Source organism: Tenebrio molitor, chromosome 2 (assembly GCF_963966145.1).
Source record: "Tenebrio molitor chromosome 2, icTenMoli1.1, whole genome shotgun sequence".
Lineage (NCBI taxonomy): Eukaryota > Metazoa > Arthropoda > Insecta > Coleoptera > Tenebrionidae > Tenebrio > Tenebrio molitor.
The window spans coordinates 16,668,362-16,689,018 of NC_091047.1; the positions used below are offsets into that span (position 1 = coordinate 16,668,362).

The following is a 20,657-nucleotide window of genomic DNA, read 5'->3' on the forward strand; positions in this document are numbered from 1 at the left end:
TTATAAACCGAGTCGTAGACGAGGTTTGTAAGTGCCTAAGGTCTGCAAGGACACTTTCTTAACAAGGTTTGAATACAATTTTTTTCCCTACCGGCACAACTTTGTTGAAAAAAGTCAAAAAAGATGGTTATATTCGTGATTAAAACGAAAATTTTGAGAATTGAATAGTAGGCTGTGTTATTTGTTTAATTAACTTGTCATCGCATTTGAAGATTTGAGGTTTGTTCGAAAATTTGATATAAACAGGGTAAAGTAATCTACCTACCTAGCTTATCTGTTTATTTTCCAGATTATATGATTGACCTACCAACTTACTTCATTGAATTGGCTTTCATTTATCAATAACTTATTTCACTTTTGACACTTTTGACATTTGTATTTTGGTACAGTTTTACCATAAACATTTCATGATTAACTTTCTTACCTTAGCGAGAAAGTTGAATTTTCTCACCTCAAATGAGGTATCCACAGCCTACATTTCTAACCGGTAGGGAGAAAAATATTTTTCCACAATAAATTTAAATTTGCGTCTGCAGGCATAGAATGAAAGGAAACATTATCATCAGGATTACTTGAATTACACGATTTTATGCAGCACTTTCTTACGTATGGCATTTTGTAAAAATAAATTGACAAATATTTTTGATTTTTCAAAATTAGCCGCCTATCGTAATGTACATGACTGAAAAATAGAGGGAGCTACTATAAGGAATGTCAATGAAAGACATTTAAAAACAGACATTTCTACGATGCGACTGGCCTTATAAGAGACTTTGTCTTTTTCGATCTAGGAGGCCATGTTCGAAATCGCCCTGGTTCCTACAATAACCGCTGTAACACATGGTAACTAAAGAAAATCAAAGATTCTTATTGGTTTATAAAGTAATGAATGATATAGTCATGATAATACGATTAGGCACACTGAGTATCAACATTTTTTTAATGTAACTGAGCCTGCACCCTGACGAGCGAGAGTTTATTTCAAATCTGAAAAAGATTTCAAGATAAATTCACTGAAGAAAGGTAGGAAGAAAAGTGAATTGAACATAACCTCAACTATGATTTGGTGTAAAAATTGTTATACAGTATACAGCTGGTCCATATGTGCACATTTTAGGGTGGTACAGTGTAGTTTTTTACTTAATTTTGACACTGACAATCGTTTATTAAAAAAAATTCACAATATTAGGCATTCACGATCTTTTTGGGACCGAGTTGGCTATGATTTTTTCTTTTCATGTTGGACTAACTGACTCAGTGATGCAACGGATGCAATTTTTTTTCCTGTCAGTGTCTGTTCGACATTTTCTTGCCACCGCATTGCCATATTTATTATTTTAATATTCGTAAGAAACTAAATGATTTATTAAGTGTGTAAAAATAATTTAAATTTCCGTCAAAGGAACAGTCAAAATTGCCAAAATAATTTTATTACGATAAAAATTTTCTATTAAACGATTTAATTTAATTTAAAAAGGACAGACCAGATTTAAGAGATCCGGCAACAATGTACCTATTCAGAAAATATAACCCTAAACTGAAAACAACCTAACCTAACACAAAAAGTGTCAATTTCCTTTAGGGAATGTAGTTATCACCGAGGTACTGCCAACAAAATCACTAGATGGTCATAGCCAACTCGGTCCCAAAAAGATCGTGAATGCCTTATACAGAGTGATCAACAAGAAACCAAATCAAGAGTGCTACCTCATCTTTTATTTTATCGAAACGTACGTCGTATACTAATCAGACACTTTTATATAATTGCTGTGCACTCGTTTTGTTGGTTGCCTACCTCTCAAAAATCTATTATTAATTGCCTTTATAAATTGTTTGTAATTCATGAATAATGGATTTAAAAGGAAGTTATTATTAATTATTATTTATTACTGATTAAGGAAAAAACACACAGTTACATAAAATTCCTTCATAAGGCACGTAATCTTTGGTTACAAAATTTTAAAAGTAATTATTTTTCAGAATTCTTTGTTTTGTTGTTTTCTGTAAGAAAAGTGCTAAAGTTATTATTCTCACATTTTTGGTTAATTGAGAACTTACTCGTATCTTTTCTAGCAGTTTAATTAAAACATTTAATTATTCCATGGTCAAAAAATAAGTTTTCACAAAAACTGCTCCAAATGTTCTCCATTGTGGTCCAGAAAGAGTCAAACTCGCCTCTCATATTTTCCAAAAACACTTATGAAGCTGTCAGGTGAAATGGACTGCCAAAATTCATTTATGGTGAAAATTTCTTTAAGGTAATGTGTGGGTTTTATTTCTTGCAACACACAAGGGAAACAAATTAATAGCCTCCTTCAAAATTTTTGCAATAAGTGCCATAACTCAATTTAATTTGCAGTCTTAAACGCCTTATGGAAGTTGAGGGATGTTCCTTGACAATTTGTCGAACATTTTGCACCATTTCTAAAATTTGAACTAAGGACTGACCTGACTTCTTCTTAATGATGGATTATGATTCACTAAAATTAGGCATTATAATTTTAAGACATTGATAAACTTGTTAATAACCAATACCATCAGGTTCAGACATTTGGCTTGAAATTCTTCAGTGTAAGGGGGTACAAAGTAAGGCCAGTCTTCACTTTCTTGTTTCACCCTCTTTCGAAAATAATCTAATAAAAATGCCTTCTCTTTAATGGTAAAACCCATTTTACAACTTATTCTGGGATAATTATTGCTTACAATTCCAATAAACGTCTGTAAATATTGCCGAAATCGAAGATTTGTTTTTTAGGTTAAATCACTTAAATTGTCAACAACAACAACCTTGAATTTTGAAATGTGACATTTAAACGAAACATCTCCGTACCAGTGGCGTCGCGTTTGGCAATAAAGCTGATAATTTACTTACTCTTACAAATGTAAAATGTTGCTCTTATTTATCTTATAAATTGTTTCCCTTATCTTATAATAATAATAAAATGCACAATTATAATTCCAACGTCTAAAATTCATGAGGTATGATTTATTATAAACTAGCGTTTGAGACCACAAATTGTCTACGGCCATGCTTTGAACGCTTATTTGCGTATGATTCTGCTACGACGTGACCGATAATTTGCAACGCTTGCTCTGATTTGGATTCTTGTTGATCACTCTGTATGTGCAGTCGCGAGCAATACATTTTGGTCATCAATGTAATTTCAAAATTTGGTTAGAATCCCTGTCTGATTTATTATTATTAGTGATTATGCCCATGTCAGTAAAGTGTCAAAAAAATGAGAAAAGAATGACAATTAATGTCATACAACATGATGATAAGTTATGCTATTTATCCAATATTGAATATGCAATGGACCTTTACATTTATAAGAGATGGAAAATATGCGCAGGAGATCTGCGTATTGTGAGAGAACAGTTGACCGCTACACTTATTTCAATTGGTTTGTGTTGGTTTAATTCGTCGAAGTTATTTTACCTAACGGTCAACATCTTTGTTGTCTCACAGGACGCAGAATTCCTTTGCGCAGTGACGTCACTGAGAAAGAGCATCCTTATTTGTAAAGGTCCATAGTAATATCATGTTTTACTAGTTAGTTTTAATTACGTAAACTGGGGCTATAACTAGTCTATTGTTATAACCCATGTTGCCTTTAGCACAGTGGGTTACTAACGTCCATAACCCACTGTAGTACATTCTACCTAGTACATCATCTGGCACAAATATACTACCTGACAAAGAAAGGTAAACACCCAGTACTTATAGTTTTATTTCAATAAGTTTTTGCGGGCAAATGTGTTTTGGGTCAGATAAGAAATGATTAAATTTGCAGCCCTATCTATGCAGTATTCTGCCTTTTGTGCTGCTGGTTCGGTTATTGCAAATGTAAGGAAATTTTGTTTACATTGAAAATTTTGACTTTTGAATTTTAGAAAACTTGTTGGAAAAATGTTTTTGTAAGAAGAAGAAAACTCCAAAAAAAAAATGTTGTATTGAGTATCCTGTAACTGTAATTATTTACTGTCAAACTGACAGATCGTTTAAAATTTTCTTGACTTTTTAAAAAATGTATTTTCTGTTAGCGTTCATTGTATTCTCTCACCAAATATATAACACGTGTTATAATTAATCAACGATGATACACTCGTTAAAACCTACAGAAAATTGAACTCGTGTTGCGCACTCGGTGGATTTTCATCGGTTTTAACTAGGGCTATCACCGATGATAATCATAACACTAGTTATACATATTATCCCCGAAAATAAACACCGGTAATATAGTATACTACATTACAAGGCATGAAAGTGATACTTTGCAGACGAGGAGGCGTGTTGAAGAATACGAGGATGCGAAGCGTCCGATAGGTACTAGGTAGGTACTTCTTCAAGCCTCCAAGTCACGCATAGACACTTTCATGCTGCGTAATGTATTAAATTTTTTCTGAAATCACTTTTTAAAAATTTAAAAATAAAATTCTTTCGCATCAAGTCGGACACAGTCACCTAGGTAACGATAACCATTATAGTAAAATGACTATCTACTTGCAAAGTAAAAATGCCTCGGCAGGCAAAAATCGCAAAACTGACTAGGCTTGAAAAGTGACACTTTCAAGATCCAACTGCGTCTTGAAATGACCCACTTTCTTGACGATTTCAGGAAAAATATTTGATTCCTTACTTCAATCTTAAACGGTAAACATAACCTCAAACAATTCGAATGAATTTACAATCTCTACAAAATGTTGTCATTAACTTACCAAAAAACGGAACACTTAAAAAGTTAAATTTTCATTAACTGACATTTAATGTGCCAGAGAAAATTGTCGAACAACTTAAAAGAATTTCGTTTTACACTTATTTAACCAAACACCAACTATCAACGGACGTCACTGTATAGTTGGTTGCCTGACCATGGTTATCTTTACACAAAACTAAGTTGTGGCCTTGCTATTTGAAAATATATCTTATCATTTAAAATTTAATACTTTACAAAGATATATTCTAACGTTATTAAATTATTGCGGCCAGTTAATAAACTAAAAAAGGAAGAAAGTAGTTAGACTCACTGTACATATGTACAGTCGATGGACAAATAAAACTGGGACAAAAATGACAATCACATAACTCAAAATTTACAAATTTGCATCGTTTAATTACTACTTTATCACAAATAGGTTAACTTTGGTATGACATATTATATAGACAGTGACAAATATATTGACAATTCAATGGTCTGATTTACATAGATTAAATTTTGAGTGTCCCAGTTTTATTAGTCCACCGACCGTAGGTATGTGTAATTAACGAAATGACTGTCACCAGGTAAGTACCTACACTTTTTAGTATGCATGACTACCTCAAGATCGATAACGAACTAAAACGACAAATTCGATGGTATACTCAGTAATAGTTAAAATGTGTTTACTTACAGAAACACCAACAGTAGTGAAATACATTTACAAATTAACAGGAATCATCCAATTTTCCCAAAATGCATCTACAAAGTTTCCACTTGCACCGAGACTTTGGTGCATCCCTTTCTACATTTTGTACATTTGTATCTACGTGAAGAGCGTATTTTCTTTCGACACTATTCAGTTCACAGGAATTTTCAAATTCTTTGACATATCCATTTCTTTCGCTAGTCTCTTCTTGATGGTCGCTCTCGTTGTAACATGTTACAGTAGAAACGACAATCTTAAATTATTGTTGATCAAAATTAAACGAATAAATCTGTTGCCGATGTCCCACAGAAACAAAATAAAACGCAACGACTGGATCAGTTTCATTTTGATTGGTCTGATCGCGACGAATATTTTGGTTTTCAACTTGTTCAATAGTGTGCCTGTCGAATGTCTACTTCAGATCTATATTCCCGTAGCTGTTGGTTCTTTAAACCATGCATGCCTGAATGATATTATGGTCATTATTTGTAATAAATTCCAGGCGATTAATGAACAGCTGCAACGCAAAGTTTATTGTGTGGATATCGGATTCAGCATTCAGCGAGTCCAGGAGTTATCGCACTTGCACTACGAGCTAGTCAATCTGGCACAGCAAGTGAACAAACATTTTGAAGTCACAACAATTGTAGGTATAGCTTCGTGGTTCGGCTTAGTTCTCAATATCTTGTATTACATTTTGTACGTGCTAGTGAACGATATTCATCTCCATGTTCTCTTCTTTACGATATTTAATATCGCAACTCTGTTATTTCTGTCCTTGTCACTTTTTTTGATGGTATGGATGTTGAGTTGCACCCAAAGGACGGTGAGTAAAGTTAAAGATTGTTGAGTGAATTACAGACAAATTCTAGGCCAACGAAGCCGCAACTTACGTCCATGACATTTGGAACACATTCACGCTCGCCGAACAGATCAATAAAAGAACTCGACATCTTCAACTGATTTCTGTGAGGCTACTGAGCACCAAACTCCAATTCACTGCACGAGACTTTTTTAATTTGGACTGGACATTCTGTCAAATGGTGCTCACTCAGATGTGGTCCGACGCGATTGTTATTTATTCTGTTTTAGATGATATCTGCAGTCACCACTTACGTTGTGATCTTGGTTCAGTTAAATGTAAGGCCGTGATAATGCGACTGCTTGGGCGCTATTTTATTTCAATTAGTTACTGGTACTACTTATTGTTTGTTTCAATAAATTCTTACGACTGTTTTTTATGTTATCAGTGGAATCGATCAAAAGTAGTTGTTCGCAATCCAACAGTTTAATTTTTTTTATAAAGTTTTGCAACAAAATTGTCAAAAGTTCTGTTACAGTGTATTCCCTCATATTGGTTGTACATCCACATCTGTTTTGTCTACAATCCGAGGGTGTCTATCGGGATACAAAAGTTCCATAATATCAACTCTATTGTGGATGTACATGTGCAACATTTCACACGTGATGGTTTTTATTTCAATGTTTTACAAAAGAAGTGACAAAGTTAAGAGGTTATTGGTTCAAAATTAACATTGTGAAAGTATAATTTACAGAGAAAGGCTATTTTTCCTGCAAAAGATTAGTTAAAGTAAAGTTAAAGTACTCTTTGTGGACATTTGTCTGTGTTCGTATTTTAATAGAGTATAAATTTTTTTTTTCACTACTAGTCTTAGAAGGCGTCATTATTGACTCTCGAAGTGAACCCAGAAGTAGAATTTCTCTCCTACTAGTTAATAATTTTTCATTATTAACCAGTGGTTAACTAGCAGCCGCCAACTAGCAACGAAAGATTTTCTTTGATTTCATTGGTTAACGTAGACAGACGATTTTCAATTTTCATAGCAACCGTTGAAAAATGAGAACTCAGATCGTCGCATCGGACAAAATAATGTAATTAATAATTATTATTAGAAAGAGTTTTAACGTATCTAGTAGTGAAAAAAATAATATATACACCACGGTAGAGAAGACAATTTTAAGCCTCGCTTCTTTATTCCTCGGCTTAAAAAAATGTCTTCTCTACCTTGGTGTATAATTACTAGATATTTAATAGTTTCTACTTTTTGTTAAACAATACTTTTTTTAAAATTTCATTGCTCAGTGTTTTCGACTGAATAGTAGCATATTTGTAAACAAAAGAAAAAAATACTACAAACATCATATTATTTGTCCGTGCATTTCTGTGTATTTCATGTATGAATAGGAAATAGGTACTTGTCTATGGTTAGGTTTGAGCACACTTGACTTGATCTTTTAGCATAGTAAATAATTTCTGATTTTTTTTTTTACTTATTGAAAAACTCTCAATACCACATACCATTGTGAGCATTTAAAATCTACTTGAAAGGTAATTCTACACTCGGTTGCAAAAAAATCGATTACATCGTAAAAATCAAGAGTACTGAATTTTCCTATTTTTAACACATGTAAATAAAGCTTTTCTGACTTTTAATGGCGTGGTTTTTCAAATAGCCTGAATTAAACTATAGAAAATTTGATGTACTCGATTTTTTTGCAACCGACTGTACACTTTAAATGTAGAATTGAATGAGTATCACGACGTAAGTAGTAAATGCTGCAACTATCTAAAAAACAAATAGAAATATGAACCAGCCAACATCGACAGTCTTGTACCTACCATGTGAAGGAAGGTCCAGTCTAACGGAAACAAATCCATTGCGGTAAATTGGAGCTTAGTGTTGAGGAGACTAACCTAGACCAATTGAAGATAACGTATTGTAGTGTTATCAATTTCTCCTTTTATAGCATACTTGTTCCATATTTCGTGGACGTACGTTGCTGTCTCGTTAGCTTTATCCTTAACACGGCTAAAGATTCTAATCAAGACAAAAATCCAACAATAAAGGTACATTAAGTACAATAAATTGCAAAGAAAATCGACAAAATTTAATCCATCTTTGACTAAACCATAAATGATGTAATAATTTGCTTCGATTATGTTCTGAAACCACATTATCAACGCTGCTATAATGGTGATTTCAAAATTGCCAACTATCCCTAAGGCCAAATGTACCAAGTCATAATGGAAATACGAGAGTTCTTGAATTTGTCGAATGTTGAAAGTAATTTCGTCTTCTCGAATAGTTTTGATTTTGTCCATTTTGGTCAGCGGGAATATTTTGAACAAGTCGACTGAATAGATTTGACGTTGCAAGTGTCGATTGATCTTTTCAAATTTATACAAAACTTTATTCAAAATGTCGTTTAGAAAGAAATTGTCGAAGCAGTGAATCGTGATGCAGAAAAAATAAAGATAAATTGATGATTCGATGGGGTAATCGAGAAAAGGAATGCACAAGATGTTGAACGCAAGTAGTCCAATGAGGATGGGTTTGTGCCAGTTGCTTTGTCTGAATGATTTAGAAGTCATACTCATAATTGTGTCAACCTTCACGTCGTCAAGTTTTATCAAAAGAGCGTACAGCTTGTCGCTTCTGTTGGAAAAAGAGACAACATAGAGGCACACACACGCAATATTCACATAGTTGGTGACTGTATTCATGTATAAGAATATTGCCGTGTTGGACTCGTACGATGTGTTGTATCTTACACAAAGATAAACGAAATACGAATAGAAAGGGAGGCACCACAGTCGTAGCAAAATATTTGAGCATTTAGAAGGCGAATCAGAAAACTGCACAATTCCAATTAGCTTGTAAAGGTATTTCAGTTACGTTGGGGTGCTTTCGAGTAAACACATTTACACTGGATTTACTAAAAAATTCCGACTCATTTCATATTACCAACGAAACAAAGGAAATAGTTATTGTTGAATATGTCAAATTTATGTTATCACATACACACATGCGCACCTGTACTCTGAATAAACCAGTCGTTCACCAGCACTCTCACGTTAATCATTTCGCTCTCCCGAACACCTTCCCGGACCTACGCACATCAGGTTATGGGCCCGCAAAGTGACCAAAGACAACGCCGATCACTTCTTACGTAAGTTCGTGGAGACCCACGATCATTGAATTCCGAAAACGTGAACGTAACGACACGAAATCGAACGCACGCCGCCATATCACACGAACGACCGAAAAAAAACGCAAGAAAAACGAGTGTCCAAAAAACCACGAAAACTGAAAATTGTGCAAACGAACGACAAAACGAACAACGAAACGAACCACGAAACGAACGACAAAAACGAACGACGAAACAAACGGCGAGACGAACAACGAAAACGTCCTTTGTGAAGGCTCACGAACAACATGCCGCCAACGAACAACCAAATTACGTTTGAAAAACTTCGAGGTCGAGAGAACTATAATACATGGAAGTCCGCCATGCGAGCAGCGTTACATCTCGAAGACCTATGGAAATGTGTGACCGGCGACGTCACCGACGAAGACAAAAACATGAAGGCGCGATCCCGAATTTTGCTAGCCACGGAGCCCCACATCTATATCCACGTAGAGGATGCAGCGACGGCCAAGGACGCGTGGAACAACCTCGCTCGCACTTTCGAGGATGCAGGCCAAAACAACAGGATAGCATTGATGCGTGCATTAACTGACACCAGGCTCGACAAATGTCAATCAATGGAAGAGTACGTATATCAGATCATCTCGTACTCGAATCGTCTCAACGCAATCAAGTTCAAAGTAGACGATGAATGGATCGGAACCTTTTTACTTGCTGGCCTTACTCCCGAATACGATCCGCTGATAATGAGTATCACCAGCTCCGATAAACCGTTATCAGGCGACGAAATAAAAACGAAGCTCCTTCTAGAATATTCGATGAAAAACGATAACGTCAAAAAAACGCGAGATGATAATGTTGCTATGGCAAGTAAATTTCAAAACAGAAACGCACGAGCTCAAAAAACGAAAAATTGTTTCAACTGCAATAAACCTGGTCACTTCAGCCGAGATTGCAGGTTACCGAAGACGGACGCAACAATTCGAGCCGAGCAAAAAAGGAAACAGCAAGAAAAAGCCTTCTTAGCTTTCTCCACCGCCCATGCTATGGATCCTGATGCTTGGTACCTGGATTCGTGCGCTTCAGCGCATTTCACTCATCGTGAGGATTGGCTCGACAACGTCTCTAGCACGTCTGATTCCAAAATCGTGCTCGCGGATAATACGAAAATTGAGAGCAAATCCATTGGCTCGACCTTGATACCAATCCAGATTGACAACAAGCCGGACTTCATCAAGGTCCACAATGTCGTTTACGCACCAGAAATTTCAACTAACTTACTGTCGGTCAGTAAAATAATCGAAAAAGGCCACACCGTGGAATTCAAAGGATCAAGATGTGAGATAAAATCGAAATACGGAGACCTTTTAGCAACGGCACGTGATCACGGAGGAATCTACAAACTCGATTCAGCTGAACAGTCAGCAAACATCACCACGACGTCACACGCACCCGAATTATGGCATCGAAGAGTTGGTCACCCCGGAAACTCCATTGCGGTCCACTTCAAGGAAGCTGTTACCGGCTGCAACTCCGTTCCCGCCACAGAGGGCACCTGCGTTCCGTGCCTTCAAGGAAAACACCATCGAGGCCCCTTCCCCGAGGATGGTAAACGAGCCGTGAACCTTCTGGACCTGATACACAGCGATCTGTGCGGACCAATGGAAAACGATTCTCTCGGAGGATCACGATATTTTTTGACCCTCATAGACGACCATTCTAAGAAAATACACGTTTATTTTCTACGCCATAAAAATGAAGTTTCCAAGTGTATTAAAGACTTCAAAATTTTTGCAGAAAACCAGCTTGAACGGAAAATGAAGGCCCTCAGATCCGACAACGGCAAAGAGTACGTCAACAACGAGTTGAAAGCCTACCTCGAGTCCACTGGAGTACGACATCAACTGACCATTCCGTACACGCCTCAGCAAAATGGCGTAGCAGAAAGGACTAATCGAACCATCGTCGAGAAGGCTCGATCACTCTTATCCGATGCAGGTCTTCCCAAGGCTTATTGGGCCGAAGCGGTCTCAACGGCAGTTTATCTCATCAACCGCACCCCCACCAGGGTCCTCAACTTCAAGACTCCCGAAGAAGTCTGGACCGGACGTAAGCCCGATATAAGTCACCTAAAAATTTTCGGCTGCAAAGCAATGGTTTACGTACCAAAACCTCTTAGGTTGAAGTGGGATTCACCCACACGAGACGCCATCTTTATAGGTTATCCTGAGGAATCCAAAGGCTATCGATTTTACGATCCGCAAACCCGCAAGGTATTTAAGAGCCGAGATGCTGTGTTCATGGAAACTGAATTTTTCGCCCAGCTGAAACGTAACGAGACTAACGTTGCAACTTTCGAGTTAGCTGTTCCTACAGACGACGAAGACGACGAAGAACCTCAAACGGCATCACCAACGGCAACGACCAAGATTCCCGAAACGATCAATGAAGAAGAACCGCAGAACATGTTACGAAAAACCACCAGGAAACCGAAACCCAAGAAAGACGACGATTACGTTTACTACAAGATAAACGCAATCACCCACGAAAACGAAGACGAGGATCCTCAAACTCCCGAAGAGGCCCTCAATTCCCCGCAAAGTCACTTATGGAAATCTGCCATGGAGGAGGAATACAAAGCCCTCATGGAAAACGGCACTTGGACTCTGACAGATCCCAAACCGAACGCAAAAGTTTTAAAAACACGTTGGGTTTTTAAAACTAAAAGGGGGAAAGATCAGCCAACCTTGTACAAGGCTAGACTCGTAGCAAAAGGTTGCACGCAGATTCCAGGTATCCACTTCGAAGAGACCTACTCACCTGTGATAAGGATGGAAACACTACGTTTTCTCATTTCGATGGCTGCAAAATACGACCTGAAAATTCATCAGCTTGACGTGAAGAACGCATTCCTTCATGGAGATCTGAAAGAAGAGTTATACATCCAGCAGCCCACTGGCTTCGAACAACCAGGGAAAGAGAATCAAATTTGCAAGCTCAGAAAGGCCATGTACGGGCTCAAGCAGGGTTCAAGAGCGTGGAACTCCAAGCTGAACTCAGTACTTACGAAAATTGGATTCACACGATCGCAAACAGACCCGTGTGTTTACACGAAACGAGCAGGACGAAAAATGGAATTATTAGCAGTCTACGTAGATGACATACTAATTTTCTCGAACGACGACTTCGCAACTTCGAGCACGAAAAACAGCCTCAACGAAAAATTCCATATGAAAGACCTAGGACAAGTATCAAAATGTTTAGGGATAAATTTCACTCGAGATTGGAAACGACATACGATCCACATAGACCAATCAGACTATATCCTCAATCTACTCAAACGTTTCAAGATGGAAGATAGTCACCCGGTGAGGACACCAGAAGATGTGAATCAGAAGCTGGACTTGCACACCAACGAAACCGAAACGACCCTTATTTTTCCCTATCGAGAAGCGATCGGAGGATTATTGTACCTCACGCAAATTTCGAGACCTGACATCGCTCACGCAGTCAACTATTTGAGCCGCTTCAATCAGAATCCCGATATTGTACACTGGAGAGCCGTGAAACGGATACTTCGATATCTCAAGTCCACAATCAGCCTGAAGATGGAATTCTCATCACTTGAAGAAAACACGATCACCGCCTACTGCGACGCAGACTGGGGAAATGACCTCGCAGATCGAAGATCTACGACAGGATTTATCATTTTCCACAATCGAAATCCTGTATCATGGTCCAGCAAGAAACAACCAACAGTTGCTTTGTCTACAACAGAGGCAGAATACATGGCGCTGAGCTACACATGTCAAGAACTCATCTGGCTACGGAGTTTAGCGTCAGAACTCGACCCCACGTCCGTCGAGGAACCTACGACCTTGCACAACGACAACAAGGGTGCCGTCGACTTAGCATCTGACGCAGGATTCAGTCAACGAACTAAACATATCGATCTCAGACACCATTTCATACGTCAACTGGTCGAAGATGCGAAGATCAAAGTCAAGCTCATCTCTACCCAAGACATGATCGCAGACGCCCTGACGAAACCTCTATGCGTTGCTAAATTTCAGTCATGTATTTCTCACTATGGTTTGGTAAATAACTGAAAAACCGTGTTACGCTCCAATCATTTTTGTAATGTTGTATTTTATTTGTTGTATTGTGTTATTTAATTATGTTGCGCGTTATTTTTTGTTACGCGAATTTTTAATGTAAGAATTCAGAGTTACTCCCGCGATTTATGTGACGCTGTTTAATCCACCCATGATCGACGAATTTTATTTTATTATTTTTGTTGAACATTAATTTGATGGGGGGATGTTGAATATGTCAAATTTATGTTATCACATACACACATGCGCACCTGTACTCTGAATAAACCAGTCGTTCACCAGCACTCTCACGTTAATCATTTCGCTCTCCCGAACACCTTCCCGGACCTACGCACATCAGTTATCAGTAATATTATCGTAATGTATTAAACTAAAAGAAAATTATTCAGCTGAGTTATTAGCTAAGTTGAAACCGTGTATTTAGGAACTCCCTTAGGATGTCATTAATTCAAATCCTTTGGGAGCATTTTCAATTGAATTGAATTAACATGCGCACGTTTCTTAGAGTAGACTAGCTTTTGCGCACGGATTTATTTACGTAAAAATCCAGCTTTTCCGCATTTTTATTTACAATCAATGACAAATCTTATAAACTGTAATGAGAACCGTAATTTACTGTGATAACCAAATAACAGACATTCGTGTTCTCTTTAGCTGTAGTCTTCTCAACATTTTACTCAGTGTTCAAATAGCTTACATCATAGCCTGATGATGCGAGTCTATGTTACTTCTGAAGAATCCAGCTAGCCAACAATGAAATGATTAGTTAAAAATTCACAAGAGAATGGGCTGGCAGCATTGATTCTTAAATGTCAACAAAGTTTGACATAGAAGTTACTTTGATTAAATTAATTAATAATAATTTTTTACTTTTTAAAAATGATTTAAATTTATCGGCATGAAAAATGTTGTGGATTACACGTCCAGAAAATGTTTTGCGAGTGCTCGTGTTGTACGCCTAGGCTAGGCGCCTTGGCTACGTAATACCACTCACACTCGCAAAATATCATTTTCTGGACTAGTGATCCAAATAACTATTGTTAATTAAAATGTGCTTCAATGACGAAAGAGTCGATATGATATTGATTTGATGAGTCAGTTTCTTAAATAAAAAAATATTGTTGATTACTGCCATTTAAATTTTTTTATAATTGAGATTTTTGTGAGAGATGTCCAAACCATACAAAACTTTAAGATTATTTATGTTTTTGGATCAAGTTATAAATGAAAAATGTATTACTGGCTACTGGCTGCGTTTAAATTTCGTTAGGGTCGGAAAGTTATGTGAATCAGTCTGTATTTGATGTATATACAGGTGTCTCAAAAATGGCGTACTAACGGTGCACTACCGTGTAGAAGAGATTACCGTAAACGTCAGAAAAATGTTAAAAAAATTCTATTGGACTTATTTGCTGATTTGGCGGTCTTTGAAAGTGGCACTTAACAGGTCAATTATTTTGAAATATATGTATGAAATTGTCATGGCAACTACCTCTCATCGTACACATTATCACAAAGTACAAGATCATTCACTACCCATATCTAATCTTGCATAATAGAGAATTTAGAAGCTTTGGAAATCGAAAAAATTATTTTAAATCCACTACGGTAACATTCGAAGGTAATGATGTACGAATATATCTTTGTTTACATTGTATTACCGTTAATAATAATAATAAAAATAATTGATTTTTTTTGTCGGAAACATTTTGTCCATATTTTTTTCATGTACATTTAAGCATCCTCGATAAGGTAGTAAGTAGTTTGTACGTCATTTTTGGGACACCCTGTATTTGTGGCAAATCTTTTGTCTATAAATCCGAGTTTTAGTTATAAGCATCCGAATTGTTAAAGATGTCATACAAATGATGTTATATGTATTTGTTTTAAATAAGACGAAACAAAATACAGAATAATTTACTACAGGTGTGGTGTTTAATACATCTTATTAAACTTAAGTAGAAGTGAAGTTTAAATGTGGAATTGTATAAGTATGACGACGTAAGTTGTAACAGCAGCAACTATCTGAAAAATGTTTAAACATAACGATTCAAGTAATTATTCAGTTGTATAATACCATGTGGTAAAAGGTCCAATCCAAGTTAAAAAAATCTCTGGCCGAAAGCCGCAGCTTCGTATTTAAGAGTCTGACAGAAATCAGCTGAAAATGACGTACTCTTTTATCGATTTTTCCATTCACCGCGTACTTATTCCAAATGTCATGCACAAAAGTGGCCGTTTTATTAGCTTCGTTCTGGACACGACTCAATACCTCAATCAGTACGAAAAGCCAGCAAAAATGATAAACAGCGTAGACGGCATTAGTGCAGTAACTGATCACGGTTACATTTTTGGAATTGTAAGTGGTGTATACAATAAAATAAACCGTCGCGATTATTTTCTGAAACCCCAGTACCAACATCGCTAATATGGAGATTTCAAAATTTTTGCAAATGTCGATCGCCAGATGTACCAAATCGTAATGCATGTGTGACAGCTTCTGAACATGATGTACATTAAAAGTGATTTCGTCATCTTCGAGAATCTTAATTTTTTCAATCTTGGTCAGAGGAAATATTTCGCAAAAATTTACAGAATTGACTTGACGATGCAATTGTCGATTGATCAGCTCGAATTTTTCAAAAACTGTACTCATCACGTCATTCATGAAGAGATTGTCGAAGCAGATTAACACCATGGGGAGATCGTAGATGTAAATCAAAAGTTTTTTTGGTGTTTTTAGAAATGGGATAAATGCAAAATTCAGGAACAGCAGACCTAGAAGAAGAGGTCTTTGCCAATTGTAGTGTCCCTCGCACCTCTTGACACAATCAAATTTTATGTTGTCAATGTTTAGAAGAAGAATTTTTAGATTACTTGTCCTTTTGAAAAATATAAATACGCATAAAGATAAACATATGATGTTTGTTATGTTTGAAATTGCATTTATGTAATGTAACATGTTTTCCAAGTAGTAATAGCTGAAATTGTAATCTAAACACGTGTAACCCAGATAGAGGTAGAAGGGAAAACACCAGAGACGTTGCAGGAAGTCTGGAAAATTCGATTGCGAATTGTAGGAAAATTGGGCGACTCCTGTCAGTTTGTAGAGACACTTTAAGTAAGTCGGTGTGTCGTACAACAAACACATTGTTGCAATCATAAACTACAACTGAAACTGTTTGCAGGAAAATATTTCTAATTAATCATTATCGACCGGACGTTACCAAAACATCCCATATGTTTTTGTAATTCATAAGTTGATTGGTCTTTTTCGATGACTTGAATTTTCTCAGTTCTGGTTACCGAGAATAATTGAACAAGTCAACAAAATTAATCTGACGTATTCACTGATTAATTCGAATTTCTCAAAAACACACCGAGAAGAAGATGCTTCATCCAGAAAAAAAACAGACCGTACAAGATCATCTTGTACAAAAGCGTGTGCATTTTTGTGCATGAAATTGATTGAGCACAATTGCACTTCATCAACTGACAACAAGAGCTCTGAAGGGTTGGTTGTCGTCTAGAAGCATGCGAAATGTATTACAACCTCTAAATTGTTTTCGTAGCTCCCAGTCTTTGCTTAAGTTATAGGAAAAACTGAACAATTCCTACTCATTTGTGAAAGTATTTTACCCGCAAACAGGGGCCGTGTTCGTAAACCGACACATTCTTTCATTTATAAGCTACAGTTGACGTTTGGAAAACAATTACCATGTATATTGATCAGTTGATCACAGTATAATCTATCTATTATTTAGTACGTGCACTCGGTACTATCGAGTGTTCAAATGAAATCCTGGGCTGGCAAGGCGTTGGAAACCGTCAATTGTTGTGCTTTTTTAAAGTGTAGATTGACAGTTATAATTCAGTAATTAGAGCATGTTGACAGCTAACCTAAAATGTATAAACAAAAAAATATTTCTGTTTTTGTTCGTTCTTTGCAATGTTGTTCACAAAAAATAGAGTAACAAACGATTCCAATTCTCGAAGCAAATATCTAAGGACATCCTTTGCTGAAAACAAACATGTTCAATTATGTTCCGATTAAACAGATCTGATGTTCCAATTAGGGCATTTTCAAGCACAGTGTCTGGGATTTTATTAAAGTTGTTCATCTCAATGCATATGATGGTACCCATGAAACGAAACTTTGAAATGCCAAAACTGTACCTACACCTGCACAGCGTTTCCTTTCCAGTGGTTCACCATGTAAATTGTCGCGTTTTAAAATTGGATAGTAACCCACGATGTCAGAAATTATAAACATCAAATACGCGTCTGGAGATTATTTCAGCAAGATTTTACGAATTTTGGGAAGTGGAGAACTTTCTGGTAAATTAATTACCTGGAAAAATGTTGATCTAAATAAAGCACAACTTGACATAAATATGAGTTTTTATTGCAGACGTTCACAATAAATGCTGAAAATGTGCACCCTCTTGTTGTAAGCATAGCGTAGCCCGCCTTCTAACTCCATTTCTGATGAAATGCTCAAGAACCACTGGATCTTCATTTATTTGATCAATTTTCATCCGTATTCTGTTTTGAAGTTCTGCCAGATCATTTATGGGGCTGTTATAAATGGAATTTTTCAGAAATGGCCACAAAAAAAAATCGCAGGGTGTGAGATCACAAGATCTGGGAGGCCAGTTATTGAGTATGTTTTGACTAATAAGCCTGTCAGCGTAGAAATTGGATAAGAAGTTTATTGTAGCGCCAGTTGTATGCGCTGTTGCGCCATCTTGTTGAAAATACCCATAAATTAGTTCATCATCATGAAGTTCATTTAAAAACGGTGTTAAAATTTCAGCACGATATCTTTCTCCATTGATATTGCCTGCAAATATGTTAGAGATAATAAACATGAGTAACAAATGATTACAGTAATTTACCTTGGAAAAAATATGGGTCAATAATCCTACGTTGGCTAATAGCAGCCCAAACTCCAATTTTTTGGGGGTAATGTGGAGCTTCAGTAAAAAAATGTGGATTTTGTGAACTCCACATTCTCATGTTTTGTGAGTTTACGTAGCCTGACAAATGAAAATATGCTTCATCTGTAAAGAATGTTTTTTCTAAAACGTCATCAGCTATTGTGTTTAAAAACCATTGACAATAGTTTAGTCTTTGGGGCAAGTCATTTACATGTAATTCTTGGACAGCGGTGAGCCGATATGGAAATAAATGCAGATCTTCTTTTAAAATTTTTTGACAAGTTCCAACAGAAAGATCAACCTGTTGTGACAAATGCCGAATTGAAGTTGTAGGTGAATCTTCCATTATTTGTTGAACATTCCCAATTACTTCCTGAGTACGTTTCTTTACTTGGCCACTTCCTTCTTTTCGTCCAATAGTACCACTTTCTCGAAAATTATTTAAACAAAGATGGAGAGTTTGTCGAAATTGCTCATACACAATTGCAACAATCGGAAATCGTTCCTGGAACTCCTCAAAACATGCACTGACAGAATATTCCCAGTTGCCATCAACTTTTGTTCCGTTTCGAAAATAGGCTTCCACCATGAAAACTTTATGTTCTCGTAACAAAACCATTGTACACCTTGGCTGGGTTTTAAAAAAACCGAAAATCAAACTATTGAAATTCTCGAAAGCACTGGGAGACCACAAAAGACGAAGTTCGAAAAACCACAAACGTATGTCAATGACATAAACAAATGTCATTCATGTCAAACGGCGGGAAATTCAGACTACACTGTTACAAACGGTTTGATTTTTCCAACGCCTACTCAGCCCAGGATTTCATTTGAACACACGATATAATCGAGCAAAATACAAATTATGTATTAAGTAGTATTAGTTTTCAATAGGTACATAACAAGGTCACAAATGTTTCATTTTTCCATCTCTAAACAATTTACATTTTTTCCAATAAGTCTAAACTAAATAGAAAACTGGACTAGTATCACCACATAGATGGTAACTGCTGCAATAATCTATAAAACAAAATAAGATTTTGTTCTTTGATCGGTAATTCATTTTTACTAGGTTGCACCAAAATTCTTCAGCATAATACTCGTAGCGTTCAGTATTCACCACTATACTAGGTGCCCCAAAATTGGCGGAACAACTCAATGGTGCAATGTCAACTCATGTTGGAAAATAACGAGAAAAATAATTTAAAAAATCTATACCTCTTAGATTTGAAGATATGGGGGCTCAAAAGGTGCAGCTTTGATCTCATTTATTTTAAATATTAGGTAAATAGTTATTTGTATAACTACTTATGAAAGTCCTTTAGTCGTTGTCTAACCGTATTGTATTTTCACTCAGACGGAGTGCATGTTGTCTAACATGCGATCTTAAAAAATCTTAGTATTGGTCCTGGTGAGGTGTTGTGATTCATTTTCGGCCTTGTCCTGGCCTCCTTGTGTCTCGTTCAGTCTCCCGACGTCTTCTTTGTACTTTAGATACGATAGACTGGTTCGAATCAAAGCGATATGTTATAGTCCCCTGACTCTTGAGCTAACAGAAGCACTTGCCGGACTTTTTAAATGCTAAGTTGTTCCTAACATCACCCATGTTAAAAGTAAATTAAGATGTGTGTCAATACTGATTCAATTTTTCAACTGCTATTAAAAGATTATTTTCTAGTACATTTCAAAATTTACCAAAAACGATATTTTTGCTCATTTTTGTAAACAGTGGCTGAAAATTTTAATTAAATTTGTAGCGTTATCTGTGTTTCTCCTCTATTTTCAGTGTGTATAACAATTTTTAACAACAAGTAAAACTCTTCAAAAAAACCGTAAAAATTCAAGTGTTGCGTTAATTTTGGAGTTCAGTGTAGTTACTCATGAAAATTGAATATTGGGTTGCATTTTGAGTTCTTCAGGCTCATACTCTTACGTGAAACACGTTCTATATTTTAAATATGTTAATTGATTAAACTGATTGAAGATTGAAATTTTATTAGATTATACGATTACTTTAAGTAATACGTGTCGTTGTGTGATTAGTTCAATTATACAACAATTTTTAATTGGTGCTATCTGGTGCTTTCCAAAAATAACTGTGTAACCATTACTGGAAAAAAGCTTAAATTTGGAATTGGATAAGAATCACAACATAAGTAGCAACGGCAGCAATCATCTGAAAGTTGAAAAATAATGTTAAGTGATTTAAAAACTTCATTTTAACCGTATGGCAGAAAGTCCAATC

General features: G+C 36.2%; 2 protein-coding genes and 1 long non-coding RNA gene across 4 annotated transcripts in view; 1 reads left to right on the forward strand and 2 right to left on the reverse strand.

Annotated features, from left to right (window-relative positions):
* The window catches only part of LOC138125088 (uncharacterized), a 32,042-nt gene extending 27,187 nt beyond the window's left edge, over nucleotides 1–4,855 (reverse strand). The window contains exon 1 of one of the 2 annotated variants that reach the window (XM_069040364.1): nucleotides 4,720–4,855. The gene's annotated coding sequence lies outside the window, so the exon portion shown is untranslated. The remainder of the gene's footprint in view (nucleotides 1–4,719) is intronic. The other variant, XM_069040365.1, reaches the window with a different exon arrangement.
* A 91-nt stretch (nucleotides 4,856–4,946) lies between these two features.
* On the forward strand, nucleotides 4,947–6,713 carry LOC138125089 (uncharacterized). Its single transcript, XR_011157337.1, has 3 exons — nucleotides 4,947–6,232; nucleotides 6,279–6,449; nucleotides 6,499–6,713. It is a non-coding gene; the product is annotated as an uncharacterized lncRNA (long non-coding RNA).
* An 11,142-nt stretch (nucleotides 6,714–17,855) lies between these two features.
* Nucleotides 17,856–19,280, reverse strand: LOC138124187 (uncharacterized). The gene is made up of 2 exons (XM_069039131.1): nucleotides 18,371–19,280; nucleotides 17,856–18,315 (listed from the first exon to the last, which is right to left on the reverse strand). Exons 1-2 carry the CDS (start codon nucleotides 19,158–19,160, stop codon nucleotides 17,888–17,890), a joined length of 1,218 nt encoding a protein of 405 aa, XP_068895232.1. The 5' UTR covers nucleotides 19,161–19,280; the 3' UTR covers nucleotides 17,856–17,887.
* Nucleotides 19,281–20,657: the final 1,377 nt, after the last annotated feature.